At 31.9% G+C, this 27,046-nt stretch overlaps 5 protein-coding genes across 5 annotated transcripts; 2 read left to right on the top strand and 3 right to left on the bottom strand.

Moving 5' to 3' along the window:
- Nucleotides 1–1,332: 1,332 nt before the first annotated feature.
- On the bottom strand, nucleotides 1,333–3,372 carry LOC123194181. Its single transcript, XM_044607341.1, has 6 exons — nucleotides 3,223–3,372; nucleotides 3,036–3,122; nucleotides 2,894–2,956; nucleotides 2,267–2,320; nucleotides 2,033–2,179; nucleotides 1,333–1,713 (listed from the first exon to the last, which is right to left on the bottom strand). Exons 1-6 carry the CDS (start codon nucleotides 3,370–3,372, stop codon nucleotides 1,333–1,335), a joined length of 882 nt encoding a protein of 293 aa, XP_044463276.1.
- Nucleotides 3,373–5,388: 2,016 nt separating this feature from the next.
- LOC123194180 lies at nucleotides 5,389–7,549 on the bottom strand. The gene is made up of 7 exons (XM_044607339.1): nucleotides 7,400–7,549; nucleotides 7,181–7,306; nucleotides 6,682–6,930; nucleotides 6,435–6,593; nucleotides 6,294–6,347; nucleotides 6,061–6,207; nucleotides 5,389–5,769 (listed from the first exon to the last, which is right to left on the bottom strand). Exons 1-7 carry the CDS (start codon nucleotides 7,547–7,549, stop codon nucleotides 5,389–5,391), a joined length of 1,266 nt encoding a protein of 421 aa, XP_044463274.1.
- A 4,831-nt stretch (nucleotides 7,550–12,380) lies between these two features.
- Nucleotides 12,381–13,870, top strand: LOC123193874 (UDP-glycosyltransferase 91C1-like). The gene has a single exon (XM_044606948.1). It carries the CDS (start codon nucleotides 12,381–12,383, stop codon nucleotides 13,776–13,778), a length of 1,398 nt encoding a protein of 465 aa, XP_044462883.1. The 3' UTR covers nucleotides 13,779–13,870.
- Nucleotides 13,871–15,799: 1,929 nt separating this feature from the next.
- LOC123195256 lies at nucleotides 15,800–18,186 on the top strand. Its single transcript, XM_044608912.1, has 7 exons — nucleotides 15,800–15,986; nucleotides 16,061–16,147; nucleotides 16,363–16,644; nucleotides 16,771–16,932; nucleotides 17,006–17,059; nucleotides 17,143–17,289; nucleotides 17,724–18,186. The coding sequence occupies exons 1-7, from the start codon at nucleotides 15,837–15,839 to the stop codon at nucleotides 18,108–18,110; spliced, it is 1,269 nt and encodes a 422-aa protein (XP_044464847.1). The 5' UTR covers nucleotides 15,800–15,836; the 3' UTR covers nucleotides 18,111–18,186.
- Nucleotides 18,187–19,098: 912 nt separating this feature from the next.
- Nucleotides 19,099–26,944, bottom strand: LOC123194826 (lycopene epsilon cyclase, chloroplastic). Its single transcript, XM_044608260.1, has 11 exons — nucleotides 26,452–26,944; nucleotides 26,147–26,318; nucleotides 25,782–25,917; nucleotides 25,567–25,677; nucleotides 24,872–24,974; nucleotides 24,607–24,744; nucleotides 24,416–24,523; nucleotides 23,284–23,380; nucleotides 23,071–23,199; nucleotides 19,959–20,091; nucleotides 19,099–19,425 (listed from the first exon to the last, which is right to left on the bottom strand). Exons 1-11 carry the CDS (start codon nucleotides 26,740–26,742, stop codon nucleotides 19,260–19,262), a joined length of 1,584 nt encoding a protein of 527 aa, XP_044464195.1. The 5' UTR covers nucleotides 26,743–26,944; the 3' UTR covers nucleotides 19,099–19,259.
- Between the last annotated feature and the right edge of the window lie 102 nt (nucleotides 26,945–27,046).

The following is a 27,046-nucleotide window of genomic DNA, read 5'->3' as shown; positions in this document are numbered from 1 at the left end:
TAGCGTCTCACCCTAGAAAAAATGAGTTCTCTCAAAACCTTGGTGATTTAGCAATCACCTATCTTATATTATTGTATATTTGCGACTGCCTTTGTGTGAAAGAGTTGAGGTCTTATCTTACCACAATGTAAAGAGTAAACGAAGAGTTAAAGACAAATTTAGGGCAGATTCAGCTTTGAAAACGCTATCAAATGCAAGTTTGTAATTCTAAACTCTCTTTTTTATGTGTATAAACAACAACTCCTAAATCTTGAAAATAGAGTCTAAAAATTCTATTTTTCATCTTATCATGCTGCTAATATTGATTATAATGTGGATCATGAAAATCCTATGAAACATATGTTATGAGTTTTACGAGAAAAAATGAGGTAAAATGATTCAATTTTATGAGAGTGTTTGATTTCGGAAATGTTTTAATTACTAAAATTGAAAAATTATCGTGAAGATAGATTACCTTAAAGATTATTAGGTATAAATTATTACTATGTTTAGTAAAAATAAATAGGTATAAATAATTATTGTGTTTGGTTAAAGGTAATAAAAGAATACTAATATATTATTTTACTTGAATACCCTTAGGTATAATTATTCTAAAATATTTTTTTATGTTATTTGTTATATTAATTGAAAATATGAGTATTTTTGTCCTAAACAAATTAATAAATAAATTATTAATTATAATAAAATTAAAATTACCTTGATTTTAATACCTAAGATGGAGATGATAATTACACTATCTCTTATATTACTTGTCACATCACTATTAATAATCGAAGATTATTAGAATTTTTTTATTACTTATTAACCAAACAAAAGTAAATAATAAAATATAGATTATCAAAGTAATCTTTAATACCCTTCAACCAAACACACCCTATATGTTAAAAATAATCAATTATGACCACAATATCACCTTTTGTGTTGTAGCTGCACAACCCAACTAAAGAAACATTATTTGATATATATTATTACTATGTTTGATAAAAATTGATTAATATAAATAATTATTATGTTTGATTAGAGGTAATAAAAAAATACTAGTATATTAATTTATTTAAATATCCTTTAATATAATTATTCTAAAATATTTTTTATATTATTTGTTACATTAAAAATGTGATTATTTTTGCCAAAAAAATAATAAATAAAAATATAGTTATAATAAAATCAAAATTACTTTAGTAATCTTTGAATACCTAAAGAGGGGTATTATCTCTTATATTATCTATTACATCACTATTGGTAATAAAAGATTATTGAAATTTTTAAAAATTTTTATTACTTATAAATCAAGTAAATTAATATAAACAATAAAAGATAAATAATCTATTGCTACTGACAATCTGCATTTCTTCCAGGTGTCCCACCAAAGAAAAATGAGGGTACCTCATAGTCTTTTAAGTCATTGTATGCATTGTAGCAGGAAGACTCATCAGTCCAAGTGCCTACCCATTCAGGGTACTTCAATTGAAGAGAAGTATCTAGAATTTTTACATTCCTGATGTAGCGTGCATTACCATATAGAGGATATGCCATTTCTCCACTTCCCATAGCAGTTCTTGCGTGTGGAGTTTTCTTCACTGCCTGGCTATACACTTCTCCTCCCCATTCCACTAAATTTGCACTTTGCTTTAGGGAATTGAACAAACTTGCTGGCCAATACCCAACTACGTTATTTTGATATACAAACCACCAATAACCTGTTTGCGGATCCTGAAATGAACAAACATGAAGTTTATATTTACTAATTTATAGAAATTAGTAAATTTTGAAAAATACTATTTATGCAAAACCTTATGTGGGAAAATGTATTTTCTCTCCGGATCACCCATAAACATTGATAAAACTATGTATAAATAAATTATAGAAACATATTTATACAAGCTGAGATGACAGTTTATGATTAGATGATATAATTATTTACTTTTTCTCTTTTCAAAATCATTAAATCAGAAGCTATACCATCTCAATTTTTGTAAATATAAATTTGTATAATTTATTCGTAAAGATAATATTCTTTAATAAACATTACCCGATTTATGGCAATATTGATTTGCCACTGCTCACCGAGGGTGGTGGATATGGGATGAAAGGTTCCACCAATGGTAAAGTTTGTGTTTGTGTTAATAAATCCAGCGCAAGTGAGGTCGAAGCAACCTTTGTTGTTGTAACCATCAGCCTAACGACAGATGAAAACAAACTACATAAACAGCATTAGTTACATAAGTTCCTGAATTATCTTTTTTATTACTTCAATGACACTTACAGTCCAGTATGCGAACAATCGTGTATGATTATCACCATATAGCTCAGGATTGACCTGAAATAGTAATGACACATATTAAGTATGTATCTATTTGTATGCTTAAAATAGGTATATATAATTTTATTGAAATCATATTTTGAATTGAATAATTTGCTAACCGCCCATCCTGCCTCGATGCTTTCGGCATGGTCATGGCCACCTCTAACTTAGATTTGGGCAGTAGTATAATCATCTTCACTATCAACATGGAGATTCCAAGCGTTTATATCTGCTTGTGCTCCTAAATAGTTCGTTCCAAATGTATGCAGAACTGCATACTGGTTTTGGAGAAACAGCAAAATATTATCATATAATTTTTTCAAAGTTATGTGAAAGACATGGAAAGCCAAAACTGCTTAAAAGGATGCTTACCGAACGATTAACCGCAGATAGATCAATGGGATTGACTGTGGTGTTGTTTAAATGTGTAAATTTTCTTATACGAGTTGCCTCTTTTCGTTTAGCTGTATAGAGTTTTCTTCCAAAGTACTAAAGAGAAGCTGCTCTCAAAAGATCTTCCCTTCGGATTCTGCGAATGGGAACAGTTCCCTTTGGACAAGTTCCTTTCTTTTGCCAAGTTTGAATTACCACTGGCTGACCAGATTTATTTATTCTATCCACCTTCCCAGTTAGATCAAAACTCGGTCTCAGCTGCATAATAAATGAACTAAGATGAGAAACACATATGTTTAAAGCTTTCTCACATAGAAGAGAGTAACAAGGGAAGAACCTGAACAGTATGGTTCTTCAATGCTGGATGATCGAGCGAAGGTTGTTTATAAATATCAACACAGTCAATTGTATCTCCATCTTCACTCTATATAAAAATTTCACAGCGTTAGAGAAATCAAGCTTTTTCTTTCTTTTTTATATTAAATTTTTATGAAAGTTCGTTTAGATGACAGGATATGACATACCATAATAGTCTTCACTGCAGGTTTATTGAGAGCCTTCAACTTCCTATCAATTACATATTGAGTTTCTCTATCGCTAGCTCTTCCATGTACTCCATCGTTGAAAACAAATACAGTTGTTGCCAACAAAATCATAGAAATAATTTTCTCCATTTTTTGTTACACACAAACAGGAACAAGAGTCAAAGCCTTGTTTGATCTAGAGAAAGTAACATACTATTATATAACCCAGCAGAGATCCTCCCTCCAAACCAATTTTGGAAGGTCACTCTGTTAAGACTTTTTTAGGTTCTGTCAAAAGATGTCAAATAACTATTTTATAGCCTGCGTCAAGCAACCCAGCCTACATTTTCTTAAACAAGAATTCATTTCAGATTGCACCTGCTATTATTTTCTTTTTTAATAAAATTATATAAACACATTTTAAATATATAATTTGAGTATATAAATTATATATCATAATATAATTAGATATTTTTGAATAAAAAATAAAGTAACACTCAATAATATAATGATACATCATATATATATATATATATATATATATATATATATATATATATAAATTGTGTACCAAAAGTGTATACACATTTACTTAAATTTACCTTTTTTTTTTTTCTAAAAGTAATACTGTGTGTATATATTTTTGGTATAATTTAGATATATATATGATGTGTCAATGATATGATTTATCTTTAATTCAAAATCATTAAATTATATAACGACACATCATCTATATACTCAAATTATGCATCAAATTTGTATATGTATAGTTTTTTTTTTCTAAATATGGTTGGAATTGGAATATGTGATGTGATTGATCTTGATAACTTTTATTACTGAAAATGAAAGAATACTTAAAAAAATATATATTACCTTAGTATAAATTGTACAGTAAAATTATGTATATCTACCTTAAGTACACAATAGATACATGTTTGATATATATCATCAAGTGATTAGGTAATTTTAAATTAAGAATAAAGATAACAATCAATCACAAGATGACACATCATTTATATATTTAAAAGTGAATAAATATAACATTTCTCTATATTGTAACTATCTTTTGTAGAATTGATATATATAAATAATTATTACATTTAATTGAAAGCATTAAAAAATATTAATTTATTATTTTACTTAAATGTCATAATATATTATGTTAAGAAATTTGTTTTGTGTATTTTTTAAAACATTCCCTGCCTTAATAATATATTAGGATTTTTGTCAGTAATCATAATTATGAAATTAATTAATTAATTATTTTTTAATTGTTATACTATTATTTTTGTGTATATATATATATAATATTTTTTTATTATTTATTATTTTAATTGAAAATTGAGGGTATTTTTACACTCAAAATTTAGTAAGTAATAATAAAGTAATAACAAAACCAATTTTACATTGATAATATTTTAATACATAAAATAAATGTAATAATCAAATTATTTTTTATATCTAGTATTAAAATATCTTATTATATAACAAATAAAATAATAATAATAATAATAATAAAATATAAATCACTAAAGAATACCCCAAATGAAAAGCCCCCTAAAATGTCAAGTGTGGGCTACCCAACCCTTTTTGATAAAACATAACTCATTTTAACATAATCTACAAAATTATGGGTCATGTCAAAACCTATTGGTTATATTGGCTTTGTCAAAGCTTTTGGATAAAGTGTATGAGCTTTGTCGAGACCTTTAGATAAGATCTATGGGTTAATCCAATATAACTTATAAAAAAATATTATAATAAAATAAATAAATAAAATATCATTCAACTGTTTTAAATGAAGTAGCCATTAAGTATAAGCCCAATGACTACTTTGTTATCTTATGTTATTTTGTTTTTGTTTTAATTTTTATAATAAATACTTCTTAATTTTTACCAGAAATGAGAGTACTGATTTTTTCAATCAACGGTAGATCTCATTCAACTCTCTTTAAATTTTTTTAAATTTAAACGTGGATAGAAGACTTTATAAAATTTTCAAAATAATGAGAAAAAGGGATGGTAACTCCTTTTAGTCAAAGTATTTTACAACGAGGCAGTAATGGAGAGGACTATTCGAATGTGGCATGGAATCTATTTTATTTTTTAACTACAGCTTCTTAAGGGCTGAATCACTAGAATATTCGAACCGATTATTGTCTATTGTCACTGACAGTTTGGATATCTTCCAGGTGTTCCTCCAAAGAAAAACGAGGGTACATCGTAGTCTATTAAGTCATTGTATACATTGTAGCAGTGATCTTCATCAGTCCAGGTGCCTACCCATTCAGGGTACTTCAACTGAAGATAAATATCTATAATTCTTACATTCCTGATGTAGCATGCACAACCATATAGAGGATATGCCATTTCTCCACTTCCCATAGCAGTTCTTGTATGGGGAGTTATCCTCAAAGCCTCGCTGTACACTTCTCCTCCCCATTCCACTAAATTTGCACTATCCTTTAGGGAACTGAACAGACTTGCTGGCCAATACCCAACTACGTAAGTTTGATATACAAACCACCAATTTCCTGTTTGCGGATCCTGAAATGAACAAACATATTACATTTTGATAGAAAAATTTTATTTATATCGGTTAAAGATAGAAAAATGTTTCGAGACAAAACCTTAGATGGGAAATTTTAATTTCTCCATACAAATTAATCAACGTGATTTCTAATAAACATGAATAAATCTATGTATAAACTAAGATAATAATTTATAATTAAATAATGTGATTGTTTATTTTTTTCTTTTTAAAATCATTTAATTAATATTTTCGTCTCTATTTATATAAATAAATTTATATATATAATATTAAATGGGAAATATTACCCGTTGCAAGAGGACATTGATTTGCCATTGCGGACCAAGAAAAGTGGATATGGGACCGAAGCTCCCACCGATGGTAAAGTCTGTGTTTGTGTTAATAAATCCAGCGCAAGTGAGGTCGAAGCAACCTGTTTGGCCGTAACCGTCAGCCTAACGACAGATGAAAACAAGAACATAAGCAAGATAAGTTACATAGGTTTCTGACTCTTTTTTTTCATTCCATCAATCATACTTACAGTCCAGTATACGAACAATCGTGTACGAATATCACCATATAGTTTGGGATTTACCTAAAACAGTGTGATAATCCAGGAATTTATTAATTTGTATATTCAAAATAGATACATAAAATATTATTAATTGAATAATTTACTAACCGTCCATCCTGCCTCGACGCTTTCGGCATGGTCAGGGCCACCTCTAACCCAGGTTTGGGCAGTAGTGTAATCTTCTTCACGATCAACATGGGGATTCCAAACATTTATATCTCCTTGTGCTCCGAAATAGTTGTTTCCAGTTGTAAAAAGAACTGCATTCTGGTTTAGGAAATGCACTCAAGTAAATTAGGAGAAGCAAAAACACAAAATTAGGGTATACTTTTTTCTAGGTTAAAAGGATGCTCACCGAACGGTTAAATGTAGATAGATTAATAGTAATGGGTGTGGTGTCGTTTATATTTATAAATTTGCTTTTATGAGTTGCTTCTTTTGGTTTTGTTGTATAAGGTTTTCTTCCAAAATGCTCAAGAGAAGCTGCTCTCAGAAGATCTTCCTTTCGGATTCTGCGAATGGGAACAGTTCCCTTTGGACAAGTTCCACTCTTTTGCCAGGTTTGAGTTACCACTGGTCGATCAGATTTGTATGTTTTATCCACCTTCTCAGTTAGATCAAAACTCGGTCTCAACTGCATAATAAATGAACTATAAGATGAGTACGTTCCAGAGTGAAATGGACTGCGTATGGGCTAGCACTATCGCCGTCGTACAATTACGACCGAGAGATGTGATAGATGGTCTGGTATTAAATGATATAGATTAGAAGTTCATACTTTTTAATATAAGATTTAAATATCTTATCTTATACTTGGGATTATAAGAGAGATTTATATGTTCAATGCTTTTCACAGACAATGTCCAACAATAAGAGAGTGGCGAGGGAAGAACCTGAACAGTGTGGTTTCTCAATGCTGGATGATCAAGAGAAGGTTGTTTATAAATGTCAACACAGTCGATTATATCTCCATCTTCACTCTGGAAAAAAAATTCATTGCGTTAGAGAAATAAAGGTTTTTCTTTTTATAAATTTTTTATGAAAGCTTATTTAGATGGCAGGATATGACATACCATAATACTCTTCACTGCAGGTTTATTGAGAGCCTTCAACTTCCTATCAATTTCAGATAGAGTTTCTCTGTCGTTAGCTTTTCCCTGTACTCCATCGTTGAAAACAAATACAACTGTTGCCAAAAAAATCATAGAAATAATTTTCTCCATTTTTTATTATACAAACAGAAACTAAACTCAAAGCCTTATTTGGTCTGGAGAAAGTAACGTACAATTATATAACCCAGCACAGGTCCTCCATCCAAGTCAATTATGGAAGTTCACCCCATTAGACTCTTTGAATTCTGTCAAAAGATGTCAAAAAATTATACTTATAGCCTGGGTGAAGCAAGTCCAGCGTACTTTTTCTTTAGAAAAAAGAGATTATTTTCAGATTGCAGCTAGTAATATTTTCTTTTTATCTTCCTTTCCATTTAAATGCTCTCTCGAGCTGAGAAATAATTATTTTTTTTCTAAATATGGCTAGAGTATATGGTCCATTTGGTTGTAATCTCTTATTACTAGAATTGAAAGAATACGGATAAGACAGAATTGATTAATATGAATAATTATTATATTTTATTAGAAATAATAAAAAATAATAATATATTATTTTACTTTGATGTTATAATAATGTCTTATGTTAAAAAATTTGTTTGGTGTATTTTGTAAAATATCCTCCATGTTAACAAGATATTATCAAATTATGAAATAAATTAATTAAAATTCTAATGGTATTAGAGAATTGTTTCATGGTTTCAATTAATAAACGGCATTCTATGTCTATTTCTTACATGTGTAAAATATGTATGGGATAAATGTGTCCTTAAGTCAGTAGAACCGTGACGATAGGATAATTGTATAGTTTAATCATAAGATTTTATGTGCACATATGGCAGCTGTTGTAGAAATATTTATAACTTTAATATTATCTCGACCAAAGAAATAGATAATATGATAAAATTATGGGAAATTATTAAAAATAGACAAAATTAAAGGGGTCAAAGCGAAATTGCCCAAAAAATTTAGGTTTAAGCAAAAATGCCCATGTTTTGTGAAATGACGAAAATACCCCCATATATAAAGTTAACTAATTTTCACTGTACAACGGCAAGAATATTCCAAAGTTTCCCATCTCCCACGGCAATCCCACGGCGAGCGTCATTTCCGCCAATTTTCTTTCGTTCCGACAACCGAAAATGGCAAATAAGGTTAGTATATCTCCCGTAATCTTCTTTGGATCAAGTTATTGCTGATATTATTGAGATTTAACTGAGAATTTTAGGTTTGAAATTTTAGGGTTTACGGGTTGAATAATGCTTAAAATGTTTCGATTTTTGATTGTTTTCGTTGAATTGATTGAGGGGTTTTATGTTATAAAATGTGTAGATTTGATTTATGTGAAAATCGGAGGTCGAAAAGACCAAAAATTGGCCGAAAATGCTGCCGAATGGATCGGCCGAACGAAGTTTCCCACGGCAAGAGATTTCTCCCACGGCAGCTAAATGGACAATGGGTTTTTGGGGGTGTGAAATGGCTTTTTTAAAACATTGGGTTTTCGGCGAACTATTTATCCCACGTCGGGTTTTTATGATATTTCCCAAGTTGGTGTGGGAAAAGCGCAATTACGAAAATGCCCCCCCTTATAAGCACAACAAAATTTCATTTCCTCCCACGGCAAGTTGCGTTCATTTCCACGAAAATTCCAAAGGCATTCCACCTCCCACGGCAATTCCACGGCGATCTCATTTCCGTCGATTTTGAAGCTTCCCGGCAACCGCAAATGGCAAAGAAGGTTAGTATATCTCCCGTAATATTGTTTGGATCAAGTTATTGCTGAAATAATTGAGATTTGATTGAGAATTTTGGTTTTGAAATGTTAGGGTTTACGTTTGAATATTGCTTAAAATCTTTCGATTTTTGGTTGTTTTGGTTGAATTGATTGAGGGCTTTGATGTTATACAATGTTTACCTTTAATTTATGTGAAAATTGGAGGTCAAAACGACCAAAATTGGGTCGAAAATCGCTGCCAAATGAATCGGCAGTCTACCGTGGGAACGGCGTTTCCCACGGCAGCACGAGTTTTCCCACGGCAGCGAATTTTCCTTGTTTAGTTGGGGCTGAAGTTGGTTTTTTAAAACCTTGGGGAGCCGGATGAGTTTCGTTACAGCACAGGGGGTTTTAGGAAATTTGGCATATAACAGTGGACTTTTTTTATTAAAGAATTTTCATGAGGGGTTAAATTGAAGATTTTCTTATCTACGTTTTCTGACCGTGTAGTTTTCGAATTTTATATCCGTTTTTTTTGTTTTAGGTTTTTGTATATCTATTTTTCAAATTTCAAATTCGAGTTTTCGAATTTTGATGCTTTTTGACACAACTTACGATGTAACGACGTTATTTAAACTTAATATTTTGATTTTTTCGTTTATAGGATATATCGATTCGTTTTTTTCAATTTTTCAAATGATTTTTCCGTTAGCGAAATTCATAGGTATTTCCCTATATTTATCCTAAATTACATTTACCCCTATAGTGAGTGAGGAGAGTTATATAAATGAAGGGAGGGGTAATTTTGTCATTTTAAAAAAAGTTTTAAATAAATAAATAAATATCAAAATCTTTTATAGTGTAAAATATCTAAAAACCCTCCATATTTATCTAAAATTCCCTTAAAACCCCTATAGTGAGTGGAAGAGTTATATAAATATGAGGGAAATGGCAATTTTGGTATTTAAAAAAAGTTATAGGCTTTTTTTTTTTTGGAACAGTGATTTTGGGCATTTTGGCTTGAAAATAATGATTTTGGGCATTTTGGCTTAATGGGAGGGCATTTTGGCTATTTTTTAAAATTTCCCTAAAATTATCATTATATTAAACGATCTTATTAAAGAATAACAACAAATCTCATTTGTTGACATTGTTGACAATAGGTGCATGTACAAAGTCAATAGATACATGTTAACTATATGTTCATTAAACTGACCAAATAGAGAATTTCAAATAGATAGTAATCTAAGTATCTGTAAAATAAATCCTCTAATTGACAATGGTATATATGATTCTTAGATTTGAGACTATTGAAACGTCTCATGTACTGGTTGACGTAATTTAATATTAGTCTAATATAACATTTTTATTAAGGTTATTAATATGATAGTTATTAGCTATATTGAGAAGTGTATCAATACTATAGTGGATGTATATGATTCATCATTCTTAAATATAAAAGAAAAATATCTTGTAAAGTTGACAGAATATTAGTCTAAACTTTTAAAAAATTAATATACTTTCTACGAGATAATCAATCACTTGTAACAAAATTTCATATGTATTTTCTTACATGAAAAAATATATCGAAAATTTTAATTCTTATTTTGAATATAATTTGAAGTAATAAGAAGGGTTAAAGAAAATGATAAACAATAAGACACAACTGCAACCAACTCTCATCAAGTGGATTATACGGATATATATACATGTATAGCACTCAATAAAAAAAAAAAAAAAGGTAAAAAAATAAATAAAGATACTGAAAAAAGATGTATAATTTTCGCATTCATTTATGATTCCACTTAACAAAGTTCATGATAAAAACAATGTTTGTGAGACAAAACAATAAAACAATGGAAGTAGAACATTTCTCACTTTATAAATAGACTTTAGCAAGCAAGATTGGAAGATTGAATGTGAGGAGGGAACTAGCGATTTTTGGGAATTTGGGCTGCTGTGATTTGGACTCCTTTGCACATTGCGTTCAGAACAACGAGAATAATAGTTTTTTTTAGGCCAAAGATCTTATTCTCACCCAAAATATGTTGTGTTTTCAAATTTTTTCTCTTAATTTTAAAAATCTTATTTATCCACCTATGAGTTATTAAGTCTATCAATTTTAAATATAAAATCATTATTTTATATGTAATATTAAAAATAAACTAAAATTTTATCTTATTTTTCCTCCTTAAATTTAACAAAACTAATATTTTTTCCTCTACACCAAATTTTAAAAAATCATATTTTTCTCTTAGGATTTAGTTTCAATATCCGGCCATTCTCTCCAACACTATCGCCAGCCACCTCTTTCTCTTGACAGTTCCTCTTCCTCCAATAGTTGGCTTCAACAAAACCTCAATCCCTTTGACGTCCTACGATGTCACCTAAGAAGATGAATCATCTTCTCAAATGATGAAGACAAGTCATCTTCCTTTGAAAAGATAATTTTCTTCTCAGATGAAATCTTGTCTTTATATAGAAAGACAATCATCTTCCTAGATGAAAATGAGATCAATTAGTTAACCCAATATGATCAATGAATAATATTAGAATGAAAAAAATAAAACAAACAATGGTTTCAAATGAAGTAGCTGTTGGGTGTTAGCTCAATGGCTACTTCATTATTTTATTTTATCTATTTCTATTTTATTTTGTTATAAATCACACTTTATATGTTATCTTCGTTAGGATGAAGAGAAACATCTTCATTAAAATAGAAAAAAATATTTTTATCCATCGATGATGATGAAAAATGGATCAAAACGTAGGGAATTAAAATTTTCATCCTTAAACAATAGAAATTGTCAGTTTCAGCAAGCCCCTTAGTGGGAAATAGTCATTTGTTTAATTCAAAATTAAAAAAAAAAAAAAACTAATCATACTATATGCCTCCTCTTTAAATAATTTAAAAATAGAATTATAATTTATAATTTTATTATTCGTACAATTTATTATATCAAATGGAGACATATATGTCATTATATATTATAATTTTTTTTATAATCTTGTAACCTAATCCACCCCATATGCCATGAAGGATACTTACATGAGAAAAATGACACACGTGTGACGTTGATTTGGTTCCTTTCCAATATGACGACACTGCACAACTGTCCAAACTGATGGATTCCTCATCTTTAATTTTACATTTTCCTGGAATCAACTCATCTAGTCTCACTCACTCTTCATATATACCTACGAAACTAGTATTCATCAGCATCAGCCGCCATGGGCGACAAAGAAAAGCTTCACATTGCAATGTTTCCATGGCTAGCTTACGGTCACGTTATGCCATTTTTTCAAGTGGCTAAATTCTTTGCAGAAAAGGGTCATCATGTCTACTTCATCTCTACTCCAAAAATCATTCACCGTCTCCCTCAAAGTGACAGTAACTTATCTTCCCATCTAAGATTTTTTCAACTTCCTTTGCCTCCCGTTCAAGGTCTACCAGAAGGAGTTGAGTCCCCCGCCGAGTTGCCCATTCAGAAAGACCAGTACCTCAAAAAAGCCTACGACATGCTTCAACTTCCTTTAATAAACTTCCTAAAAGATAATTCTCAAGTCACTTGGATCATCCAAGACTTTGTCTCCTACTGGTTACCCAGTGCCGCCGCTCAACTCGGTGTCTACTCAGTTTACTTCAGCATTGTCAACGCTACCACTTGTTCTTTCTTTGGCTCAGCCGCGGATTTAATCAATGGTCGGTTTCAGAAAGCTGAGGACTTGACGATGGTTCCCCAGTGGATAAACTATAATTCTAATATAAAGTTTAAGCTTTACGAAATCATGAGGGGTCACCAGGAATGCAAAGATTCGGTGCCTGATTTATACCGTTATGGAATGGTGCTTAAAGATTGCCGAGCCGTGATTGTGAGGAGCTGCCCAGAGTTTGAACCCGAAGCTTTTTCTATATTCGGTAAACTTCTAGAAAAACCTGTTCTTCCGGTCAGCTTATTGCCACCATCACTGCAAGATTATACTGTGGCTGATGGCAAGTGGCAAGTGTTAAAAGATTGGCTTGACAGTAAGAAGGACAAGTCAGTAGTTTATGTTGCACTCGGTACTCTGTTGACTCTGAGTCAAGAACTTATGCACGAGTTGGCTTACGGGCTAGAAAAATCTGGGTTGCCTTTTATTTGGGTAATCAACAAACGGCCACTTGTTGAAGGAAAGACGGGATCCGATCTAGTTCCGGTCGGGTTTGAAGATCGAATTTCGGGTCGGGGCTTGATCTGGACGGATTGGGCACCTCAAATAAAAATCTTGGCTCATGCATCGGTTGGTGGCTTCTTGACTCACAGCGGCTGGAGTTCAGTTATTGAGTCGCTTGGATTTGGGCTGCCATTGATCATGCTTACAGGGGGTTCGGATACGGGTTTGGTAGCTAGATTGATGCATATGCGGGTCGGGTTAGAAATAGAGAGGGATGAGAGAGATGGAGCATTTACCAGTGACTCGGTAGCTGAGTCCATTAGGCGAGTTATAAAGGAGAAAGAGGGACATGCACTAAGGGCAAATGCGTGGGCTATGAGAGAAATTTTTGGCAACTTGGAGTTACGTAGTAAGTACCTGGAAGAGATGGTTCGCTTCATTGAAAAGGATCCTGCTCCGACCCGCTCTGTTTGAGTTTGATCCGTTGGTTTGAGCTGCTTTACAGAATAAATTCATGTGTTGTCTCATAATTATGCATTTGTAAATTACATTTTGTTTAATATAAAATTGTGACATGAAAAAGAAATAAGCCAAAGAGTGAGCAAGGGGTTGCAATAGATATGTTAAGAAGATGAGGCTGGCTACCGACATGGCCTCAACTCCCTGTTTTTTTGGGCACAATTTTGTGGGGGTTACAATCCCCTATTGTAGAGTCGAATCCATATTTTGCGGTAAGATTCGTCAGTTAACCTGACGTGGTTATAAAAATTATTAAAATTTAAAAATAATCCAACAATAAAAAATATTAAAATATTATAATTTGATAGATCGATTCATAAATATACACAAAATAACGTATTAAAGATTCATAAAAACACAATCCAAAAGATTTATCATTCTTAATAGATCAACTTAGCCTATTAAACCTACCAATTGATAAATCTTCGTTTGATATAATCTTTAAATATGATAGATCGTATTAGAGTTGGCTTGATCCGATATGACTTACCGTCATCTTTAGGTTGTGGTAATCCCCTCTTTGTATAACATGACTTGCTTACAGTCATTCTCTCTCTCTCTCTCCATCTTTCTCAGTAATTATATTTTTATGCGAGGGCTTAATAATTGTTCACCTATCCATTAGAACTGTTTAAAACCTCTTACCCTTTGTCGATTGTGTAAAGTAAAATAATTGGAGCTTGCTTTTCTCGAATTTTGACAAAAGTAAAATAATTGGAACTGTTTATATTGTTATACAACAAATAAAATCCAATTAAATAGAATTTATTGGAAAATTCTGAAAATTCTGAGATTTTTGTATTTTCTTGTATTTGTTTATGATATAATGTTTATATTTTTTTTGGGTCCAAAAAAAATTAATTTTTGCTTCAAAATTATAATGTGCATGTATAGTATAACTTATTTAATCGAGGTTGTTGATGTGATTTCTTACCTCTAATTAATATATATAATTTTGAATTTTGTATAAGATAAATTATGATAACAATAATTATAATATGAAAAAACTTAATAAGCTTATTATAGATGTATAAAAATATATGAGAGGATTAATCAAGAAAGGTTAGATAAATAACTGTGACATTGAAGTTTTATATGATTTGACTTAATAATCAGAGTATCTATGTTTACAGTGTTTTCAATAGTTTGAATGTGGTATAAGAACTACACAAAAATGATACGAGATGTCTCATCTTCTTTCCCTCGTTCTCTGTCTATGTTCACAATTCTATGCAATTTCTACAAGATACAATAAAAGAGGCTTTAATGAGGGAAATTTTTATTTCTAATTTCTTCTATTTCCATTATTAATACTTCTAACGAGAAAAGTTATAACAATAGTTGACGGCAAAAAATTTTCTGGTTTTTAAAATTTTTTAATGATGAAAAATAGACTTTTAACAATAATTTTTTGTTTATTAAAGTTATAAATTTATTTAATTTTAAAGAGACTATAAATAATTGATCGCTAAAATTATTAAAAAAATACTTATAACGACTAAATATTATCTCCCCGTTACTACTTTTCTCACTAATACTACCTTCTGTTTTTTTTTTTTTTTTTGTAGTTTAATCATCCAAAGGAGATTCCTAATGACATATCCAAATAAACGCATAACTCAATAATATATTTTACCCATACTTATAATATGGTTAGTCTCTCTCTAATATATCCTAACCATATTTAGAAAAAAGTATAGGTAATTAAAAAAAAGGTATTTTTTAGATGGTAAGATGTTAATCAATCATGAAATAATTTCTAGTTATATCCAAATCTTTAGAACTTACAAAATACATTCAATGAATAAGCATTGAATAAGACATTTCCCTATGTAATATATCTTTAGGAAAAAGTGCTGGACTTGCTTAAAATAGGCCATATATTATAAATGATTGCCTGACAGCTTGACCTTCAAGAGTTGAACTTCATAAATTCATAAATTTTGTTGGCTACAAATACAGGCTTCTCTCTCTTTGTGCCTTAGGCTCAAGTTCTAGTCTGTGTAATGAAAAATGGAGAAAATTATTTCTATGATTTTGTTGGCAACTCTTGTTTTTGTTTTCAGTGATGGAGTACATGGAAAAGCTAAAGATGGAGAAACTCTATCTGAAATTGATAGGAAGTTGAAGGCTCTCAATAAACCTGCAGTGAAGAGTATTATGGTATGCCATATCCTGCCATATAAACAAACTTTCATGAAAAACTTGATTTCTCTAACGCGATGAATTTTCTTTAGAGTGAAGACGGGGATATAATTGACTGTGTTGACATTTATAAACAACTTTCTCTCGATCATCCAGTATTGAAGAATCACACTCTCCAGGTTCTTTTCATGTTACTCTTTTCTTGTTCAAACTTATTTATGAAATGCATAGATAAAAAAAGATAACACAAATAAACATGTACTAATAAAGAAAGTTTAATACTTTTAACTGAAAAAATTATAATAATACATAATAATGAAATCTTTTCATATCATTCGCTGAAAAGAAAAATTGGAACATAATCTTTTCTTATCTTAGTTCATGTATGATGCAGTTGAGACCGAGTATTGATCTACCAACTGAGAAGGTGGATAAAGTAAATAATTCTAACCGGCCAGTGGTAATTCAGACTTGGCAAAAGAATGGAACTTGTCCAAAGGGAACTGTTGCCATTCGCAGAATCCGAAAGGAAGATCTTTTGAGAGCAGCTTCTCTTGAGCATTTTGGAAGAAAACCCTATACAGCTAAACGAAAAGAAGCATCTAATAAAAGCAAATTCATAAATTTAAACAACACCAAACTCAGCAATAATGATCTAGAAATGCCTAACCATTCGGTGAGCATCCTTTTGGGCAGTTTTTGCTTTCCCATTTCTTTAATTCAGATAGCTTTGACAAAAATATACGATAATATTTTGTTCATTCACTTCTCCTAATTTACTTGAGTGCGTTTCCTAAACCAGTATGCAGTTCTGCTTACAGTTGGATACAACTATATAGGAGCTCAAGCAGATATAAACGTTTGGAATCCCGTTGTTGATTTAGGAGACGACTATACTACTGCCCAAATCTGGCTTAATGGTGGCCCTGGTGACCGTGTCGAAAGCGTCGAGTCAGGATGGATGGTTAGTAAGTTATTCAATTCCCACTTAAGAAATCTGATCTATACAATTTCCCTCATTTATCACGCTGATTCAGGTAAATCCCAAGCTATACGGTGACAGGCGTACACGATTTTTCGCATACTGGACTGTAAGTGTCATTGCTGAATTAAAAAAATTTCAGAAACATATGTAACTTTTCTTGCTGATGTACTTGTTTTCATCTGTCGTTAGGCTGATGGTTACGGCAAAACAGGTTGCTTCGACCTCACTTGCACTGGATTTGTGCAAACAAGCTCCCAAGTAGCCCTTGGCTCGGCCATTGATCCCATATCCAGTACTCTCGGTCCGCAGTATCAAATCACAGTTGGCTTAAACCTGGTAATGTTTATTAGTTATCAGTTTGATTAATTTGTATATATGTTAGTAAATAGAAACTTGATGTTGTAAGATTTAATTTACATAAACCGAAAAAAATCATAGGATATACGCACAAGTTATAAATATAAGAATATGTAGAACATTATGTGATATGAATATATGAACTCGTAAAGCTATTGAGATTATCTGTGATTACTCTTATGCTCTTAACCTACTGTATTGGTTTTGGAAATGAGATATAGTCAATATATAATATAATAGTTGTCCATCAAACTTTAAATCAAATAAACTTTAAGGTTTATATTACTATTGTCTATTCTAATTAAAACTTTAAAATGTATTTAATTTATTTTTGTTAATCACGTAAGTCCATTTATAAACTGTCACAATTTGCATATATTATTAAATATAAACTTGATGTTTGTTCATTTCAGGATCCGAAATCAGGTAACTGGTGGTTACAGATAAACAATGTAATTGTTGGGTATTGGCCAGCAAGTCTGTTTGGTTACCTAAAGCATAGTGCGATTTTAGTGAAGTGGGGAGGACAAGTGTATAGCCAGGCTGTGAAGAAAACTCCGCACACAAGAACTGCTATGGGAAGTGGAGAAATGGCAAATACTCTAATGGGTAATGCATGCTTCATGAAGAATATAAGAATTATAGATTACTCTCTTCAATCGAAGTACCCTGAATGGGTAGGCACTTGGGGTGATGAATATTACTGCTACAATGTATACAATGACTTAAGAGACTATCCAGCAGATGGACCTGTATTTTTCTTCGGAGGGCAAGGTGGAAGAAATCTATACTGTCAGTGACAATAGAATGTAACCGGCTAGAATATTTAGCAAAACTATATATAAATATTTTCTATATATAATTTGGATACACAAATAATATATCATTATATGATTATGTATTATTTTATCTTTAATTCGAAATCATCTAATTATATAATAATATATCATCTGTATACCTAAATTATATATAAAAAATAGAATATTATAGTGATTGTCATAATTCTTCAACTGCAAGGAGTTTCTAACATTATTTTGAAAATATTTCAATGTCTTTAAGTCTTATTCAATTCCTCTTGTGATCAAGATTAGGGGTGGACCTCAGCTTTGTGAGCAAGTCTACCCTCAAATTACAAAAAAAAAGTTGAAGATAGTTGACTTAGGCCTACACTCGAGTGAAAAATTATTATTCTAATGTATAATACAGTTCAAATTGGTGCACCTAGAATTCCCTAAAATGCCAAATTCTTTGGTAACTTTCAAATTTCCAATCTTGCCTACTAAAGTCGATTATCAAAGTAAAAGAGCTTATTTATTGTTTTGTTGTACCAATAGTGTCTTTATCATAAAATTTTTGCATTAAATTCATAATTCCCGTAATAAATTATACATCATTTGTTTACATCTTTTTTTTTTTTTTAGTATTAGACGTGTTTAAATATCTTGATTGTCTAATTTATGAAAATCAGTTGTAATTGTGTTTTGTTATTGATCAATATCTTTATCCTTTCAAATTATTTAAATTATATTCTAAATAAGGATTAAGATTTGAATATATTTTTTCGGAAGACAAAAAAATTTTGTTGTAAAACCTCTTAAATCCAATTTGGTTAGTTGCAAGTGGTTGACCATCCAGCATTGTGTTTTATGTGAAGCTGGGCGCTTCATGTATTATAAGGCTATCAGTGGGAGACAGCTGTTAGGCCTTTTCTTTGCCATAATCAAACTGTGAGCAGCTGTTATGTATTACATCGATGCATAAACTCTGAAAGCTCACAACAATGAATCCTGGTAGAATAGCATCTTAACTATATTGACATAACAAGAGGGGTTTGCATCACAAATTATTGCATCATCCTGGTTGGGTATGATATATACATATAAATGTACACACTCCTTCCAGCAATCCGATATAGAACCGTACAAGGGATGAAATATAGGAGATAGTAACTATATCATGAGGTATGTTCTAATCATAATTGCCCCAGTTGGATCCGACATTAGATGTCTGATAAGACACTTTCTCATATCATTTGGAGCTATAACAAACATGTACAAGGCGAATAGAACGAGGTCAGCTGAGGAAAGACTAGACCCGAGAAATCCCTGCCACATCCTGGAGCAAAAATATACAATTCACTATCACAAGATCAAGATGGAAAGCAAACCACCCAACAATTTTAACTAGCAGATACATTAATTTACTAATACTAACTATACTTGCCTTCAAACTTTCTAATGACCTTCTACAATGTCAACTGCTATCATGCATGCATATTATTGGGGACTACTTTTACATATTATACAAGCTTAAATCAGGTGATTAACCGAGTTTCTGCTATAAAATCAGATTTTGAATATGAAACCAATCCAACAGGGACTATATGTGCTGAATACCTACCATGCACAAGGTAAATTAAAGTTTGATACTTTTATTCATATTGTATGTATTTTAAAATGACTTGCTTGTGCAGAAAAGACGACAGATCTACACATCTAAGAATTTAAGATTAAAGTTTTCACATGATGCTCATGTGTTAAATCAAAATTCTGAACTGTTAAATTGAAAATACAATAATTAGTGAAGCATCGTAAAACCATCAATCAAAAAATGATTATAGGAAATAAAAGTAAAGCATTAATTTCTACCATTTGGGTAACCGGAAGAAAGAATGGAAAAATGTCCTGATGCCCTCAATATCAAATTGCAAAATGAGTGCCAGTCCAAAGAGAAAGAATGCTCGCTGACGCTTCCTTTCTAGTGGCCATAGAGTATTCCAAGCTAAAAAGACAAAAAAGAATCATCAAAAACTAATTTCACATCCCAATTACATGCAAAGCTCTTAGTACAATTTACCTAATGATAATCGAAGGGTTATGGTGGAGCAACCAAATCTAATGTCAAAAATAATTTCAAATACGTGCTCATAAATATGTGAGCACTTGCTTTAAATTCCATTAGGATAGGGGACACTTGTTCTTGTCATATAGGTTAGATTTTATTATAAAAATGGTAGTTTGGTTATCAAATAGTGAAGGGAATAAAATTTATGGGATTTGGGTAGTCTTAGGGCTGATGTTGGAAAGTCTCCGGTGCCTCGAATGGTTAGAAAATGAGAGGCTCTAAATTTCTCGAATTGTTTAATTTATTGTTTGTAACCCTTTCTACAAATAAAATCGTTATTATTTCAATTTGTTTTGTATTTGTTTACTATTTTGCATGAACAATGGGTCAGAATCTTAACAAAATGGTATTAGAGTCCTGAGATCTAGCGACAGAGACAAATCGACACTAAAAAATGGTGGAGAAATCAAGAAGTCATAGGAAAATGGCCAAAGGACTATTTCCCACCCAAGGTATGTTGATTTCCCAAAGTTCCCTCCGTTAACTTTGAAAATATTATTTATCTACCCATAATCGGTTAAATTTAAAGGAACCCTAACCTCTAAAAATTTAATCTAAATTTTCCCCCTAAAAGTTTAAAAACTAATACTTTATCCTCTAAGCCAAGTTTGAAAAGATCACATTTCCCCCCTAGAGTTTAGTTTCAAAATCTGTTCACTTTCTCTGATGCCATCGTCGGTCGTCTCTCCCTCCCAACAGTTTCCCTTCCTCCAACAACCTGCCTTAACTCCACCCCAACCCATTCGGCGTCGAAAGACGTCATCTGGGAAGATGATTGTTTTCCCAGACGATGAAGACTAGTGGAAAGATGATTTCTCTTCCCAGACGACATCTCTTGACGTCGAATGGGTTGGGAAAGAGTTGAGGCGGGCTGACGGATTTTGAAACTAAACCCTAAGGGGGTAATGTGATTTTTTTAAACTTAGTTTAGGGGAGAAAAGTTAGTTTTTTAAATTTATGGGGGAAATAAAATCATATTTAAATTTATTTTTAATATTAAATATGAAATGACGATTTTACCCTTAAAATTAACAAATTTAAATGGTCATGAGTGAATAAATGAAATTTTTAAAATTAATAGAGAAAACTTTGAGAGTTCAGTATAGTTTGGGTGGGAAAGTCCTTTGGCCTAGGAAAAAATGAAAGAATCTGACACGATGCTAGAAAGATAGAAAGGCATGGTAGCGTTGCGGTTGGAGCACAAATCAGCAAGGGAGAATGATGAATCAGCAAGATGGAAGTCTAGAAGTTGTCAACGGAAGATGAAAGGTCATCGAAAAGTTAATATTGCGATTGGAGGCGAGACTAGTGACGGAAAATGAGGATGGAAGATAGATGGACATTGGGAAAAAAAAAGGAGTTGGACAGTTGGTGAAAGAGAAAAGGGAGAAAAAAAAGTGTTTGGACAAGTGGCGAAAAAAATAAAAAGGTCAAAAAAAAAGGTTTAAAAAAAGAGAAAAAAATGGATAGATAGCAAGGGGAAAAAAAATAATAATAATAATAAAAAGAAGTATTATATTCAAAAAGTTTTAGCCCAAAAAAAATATAAATATAAATGTAAAAAAATAAAAACAAATTTCCCCACTTTGAGGTCAAAGTGATTTTCAAAGAGAGTAATATTAGAGTAGAGGACACTTGTCTTTATCCTATAAATTAAATTTTATTATAAAAAAAATAATCAGGTTATTGAACGGAAAAAGAAGAAAAATTATAGAAATTGAGTAACATTAGGGCTAACTATGAGAGATCTCTGATTCCACAAATAACCAGAAAATAGGAGGTTTTAAACTCTTCAAATTATCCAGTTTTTCGTTTGTAACTCCTGAATAAAATTATTGTTTTTTCACTATATTTTGTGTTCGTTTATCATTTGCATGAATAATGGACTAGAATCCTAACAAGCTCTATTTACAAATTTACCTATGAATCACATAGAGACAAGCAAAGATATTCTTCCTCAAATAGAAATGTTTCTTCAACTTCCAGAATTTAATTAAAACAAATTCATATATCTTATAAAATTTTATGCCAAATAAAATTGACTAAGAAATTTAGTAAAATATTCTTCATCATTAGAAAAGGAGGTTATTTGAGAAGGGACAACAGTTCGTGACTAAGAATCTCTGCTCTAAAGGCAACATAGAAGGAAACAAACAAAAATGGGCCAACAAAATCAACCAGAGTTCATTATAACAGCTTGGTGATTCAGAGAGAAATGAATTATTAGAACAGCTTGGCGATTCATACTGAAGTTAATTATTTAAACCTCTCAAAAAACCGTAGCACCAGTAGAACCTTATTAGCTAAGTGGAGAAGCTCACAACAATATGCTAAATAAACCAGCAACATCTGCAGCTCCCTACACCAGAGAAATTCATTCTATTGTAATCCAAGATATCTCTTTAGTGTGTAGGTAGCCCAGAACCACATTCAGAATTACCTATCCACAATATAGACAATATACTGTTATAAATGGCTCCACCGACCACAAACTGAAAACAAATTAAGGGAAAGATGAGAAGTCCCAAACCAGAAAGGCAGTTAAAAACTTGTTCTTGTGCAACATTAAAATATTCTATCCACTAGTTGGTTCCAAGTTCCCCAAGCCAAACTATAGTCATTTATCTTAGAAGCCAAGAAAAGGAAGCACAAGAATTCATAAATAAGGTGAGGTTCACCATGAGAGAACTGTTTATGCAAGTTGATATCAGTGGAATTGAGCTATGAAATAATTTGAGGATTTCCCAAAAGTACAGCTATGAGCTCAGATTGCTCTATGTTTAAATTGCTAATATTGCATAACCACACAAGTTATTCATATTAAATGAACATCTCAATTGATAGTTTGATTAGTACCTTGCATTGATATATTCTCAGTACTTCTTTCACGAGCAAGCCTACCCCTGGAATGATCCTGTTTCAATATATTTGCAATTGCAGAAGCATAATTTGGAGCCTCTGACAGTGATCTCACAACTGAATACCCTGTTTGATAACAGGAAGAAAAAGACTTCACACAATTAAGTTTGAATATACCAGAAAACATGAATGAACTATTTCTTCTAGCACCTGTGGCTGGGTGAACCATGCTAGCGGCAGCACCAAATGCAAGGTTTTTTTGTTCTGTATTTGGTAGGGAACCCCCAACTGGAATATAAGACCATTCCTGCATAATGCATTCATAAACTGCTTCCTCAGATCTTATGCACCCAGATAATCATTATCTTAAAGAAGGAATACAATATTATATTTCACAAGAAAAAGATTACTCATAAATCCATGATCTCAAAAATACAAAATTGTTTTACAATCTATTTAAAAATTGTCACTAAGAACAGAGGTTCTTTGCGCTGTTGGAAATTCAGAATGTAGGCATGAGATGCTATAAAGCATGCATTAGCTATTGGAGATGCCACATCTGGCATTTAGTGCTAGATAATTCATTAATGTTTAGAAGCATCAGAATAAAAAAAAATCCTCAATCAATGCCAAACTATGAAAGCAAACCACTTTACTCCATTGATTTACATTATAACTAAAAGTTTATCTCAATGATAGAGCTTACTCTGTCAACTTTAAAAAATCATACACAGAAAAGTGCATCAAAATAAAATGATTTAGACAATTCAAGATTTTGTTGATCAAACAAGCGATATTTGAAACAAAAGCGAATCAATTTCATAGATGCTTATGGATAATAAATACAATTGTGTGCTACTTAACATGAATCTAAGCTTTTCTCAGTCATGGTTATATAATATGGAGTTTTAAGTCAGACTGAAGGTTAGATCCACGTGTGTGCTGTTGTATTTAAATAAGTGTGCTTGTATTATGTGATAAGTTCATTGATTAAATACGTTCATACACATGAATTGACATCTTGTAACCAAATACTATCATTTGGTCACTTCCTATGAGCTCTTAGGGTTAATGTCCACTCATCATACTTCAATATATTTGACTCAAACTAAAAGGACCAACTCTTGGCAACAACAATGCCCAAACCACATTAGTGGGTGGATGGATGATATCTTTTTGCATCTTTGAAATGAATTCAGAACAGATAGTTCTGATGAATGAAAAACTAGACATAAATTTTCTTATATATGATATGGGTAGAATCCTGTTTGGCTTTTAAATAATGAGAATAAAGAAATAAAATACTTTGGAAAAATTATCATACATTGATAATAAAAATTACCTCTTCATAAGTTTTTAAAACTCGGATTCCCATTTTGTCTAGCCTGGTCATGAGTTTTTTCTTTAACACATCAAAAGGTATGCCATCTTTTGCAGCCAAACAAGTTTCCTGTGATTCATATTTGCACAACAGTTTGCAGATAATTGTTACAACTGAAAATTATATATTAAAGTGAAAAATGGTGAACAAACCTCAAAGAAAACTCTTGTTGATGACACTGGCATGGCATAAAGGAACGTTGGGTATTCAAATTCTGAACAGGAAACTGGTTTGATATCTCTGTAGTCCATGAAAACCATCAGGCTGGGATCATATGGATTATTTTCCACCTAGAATTGCAACACAAATTCATGGTAAATAATCAAAACGTTGCAGCTCTGAACAATTGCAAAACCTTTCATCTGATTGAGGGCAGGAGGAGCAACTTATTTGAGATGGCAAACCATATAAGCCTACCTCAACCTCCACACCATATGCTGTTTGCACAGAAACTCTGGGACCCCCCACTTCATATTCCAAGAGTTTCCCTGAAGCTGCCCCAGAAGCAACAGTGACAAGCCTATAATGATACATTCAAAACTTGAGGCAAGGTCATATTACTTAAAGTTTGTTGGAGACTTAAATTAAAAAAAAAAAAAAAGAATCTCACATCTAATGAATAGAACATAAGAGAGTGGTATATAAGTGTGTGGATTAGACTTTAACACAAACTAATTGGTTTTGTGTAATATGAGTTTCAATCTTCACACTTGTAAATCCAATATATATTTTCGATATAGTATCAGAGCACAAACCAAACGGCGGGTTTAACAGCCTAAGCTTAAGTGTTCCTAGATACAAGTGACAATACACCCAGCCAAAAACCGGCTGAGTCAAACGGTAGGTCTAACAACCTAAATGCACTTAAGCGGAGGTGTTGGAGACTTAAATAAAAAGGAAAAAAAAAGAGTCTCACATCTAATGAATAGAACATAAGAGAGTAATATATAAGTGTGTGAATTGGACTTTAACACAAGCTAATTGGTTTTGTGTAATATGAGTTTCAATCTTCACACTTGTAAACCCAATATATATTTCTGACAGAGTTCACATGATTCACTTATATGAATAGATATATCTGTGAAGACTAGCACAACAATACCCTATCATACCTGCAGGGAACAACCATATCATGTTCACAAGCTACAAGACGATGACCCCTTGCAGATTCAGTAATCCTTTCCACTTTTGAGCTAAGATATGAAACACCTGACTCGACACACCTAAAGGAAATTAATATAGATTATATATCTACAATTCACTATTTACGAACATGAATGAGTTTAAAACAACAGTAAATAAAAACACTGATTTCAAGCAATCCCACCTCCTCAACAGTTCTTCATGGAGCAAATGTCGACTAACTCGTCCATAAGCACGACCGATCAAAATGGGATCACCATCATCCAAATATACAATTGTATCACGCCAAACATGCTCAATGCACCTTTCAAGTCCAAGATCTGTAAGCATAAGACACTATATTCATCTTACATTTAATTCAAGCAGGGAAAGGAGTTTTAGAACAGGTTGGTGGACACATACAAATTTTTTAATTAATATGATTCTTTGGCAGGAGTAGCAATTTGAGTACTAAACTTTAAAATGCGGAAACTGTTTGCAGTTTCAAACACGAAAATGTTATAAAGTAAGTTGTTGAATGATAAATCTCAATACAAAAAATATCGGTACCTTTAAATTCATCTTCCCAAACGCCATAATTATTTGTAAAAGGGAGATCAGGACCGATAAGTCCAACATTTAATCCCAACTTAGCTGATTCTGCAGCCAGAGCAAGCCCAGCTGGGCCACAACCAATCACCACCAAATCCAAAACATCATGACCTACCAATATTGGAGGTAACTGCAAAAATAAATAAATAAGACTAACCTTAAAAACTGTAAAAGAGAACATTAGAACAATATAATCGTCAGAAGAATGACGAGTCAAAACCTCTACGGAAATTAAACAAGAACGAAAGGAAGAAGAGTGGAACCTTATCTGCTAATTTAGACTGTTTATCCATGGACTTATTTTGTTGCATTTGTACAAAAACAAGTTCGGAGCCTCCGGCCTTTATATAATCTTCTTCATCAGCAAAATCTTCTTCCACAGCTACGCAACTCTCTCTCCCTGCATTTACACTACTTGCTCTCACTTTAAAGGAACTGAACTGGTACCTTATAAGATTCTGCTTGGTTATAAATGTTTTTCTTCGAATCCGCCATGTAGAGCAAGAAGACACCGTCATTGCAGCAAAATTTTGAGCCCCAAGACAGTACTCCATTTGTGACTTCTTCTTTAAGGTACTGCTTTTCTTCTTCTGATTCCTCGGCTTTTTAAGAAGCGAGATGCTCAAGTCATTGCTGTGAGCGTCAAATGTTAGTGAAAATGCGGATTGTGTGAACTTTGGTTTGGTGTTTTTTGGATTCTTTTCTGAAACGCTTCAGATGTGTGAGTGTAAAGCGAAGAGTTTTGAGCGAGGCTTTGGATAGGGAAGCAGTTTTTTGTGAATTTTAATTTGCTGTGCTGTTTAAACTGTCATCCCTTAACTGCCACGTGGAGATAATGTATTGGCGGGGTGTTCGTGA

Source organism: Mangifera indica, chromosome 13, assembly GCF_011075055.1.
Source record: "Mangifera indica cultivar Alphonso chromosome 13, CATAS_Mindica_2.1, whole genome shotgun sequence".
Lineage (NCBI taxonomy): Eukaryota > Viridiplantae > Streptophyta > Magnoliopsida > Sapindales > Anacardiaceae > Mangifera > Mangifera indica.
This window is presented reverse-complemented; position numbering and strand designations above follow the sequence as displayed.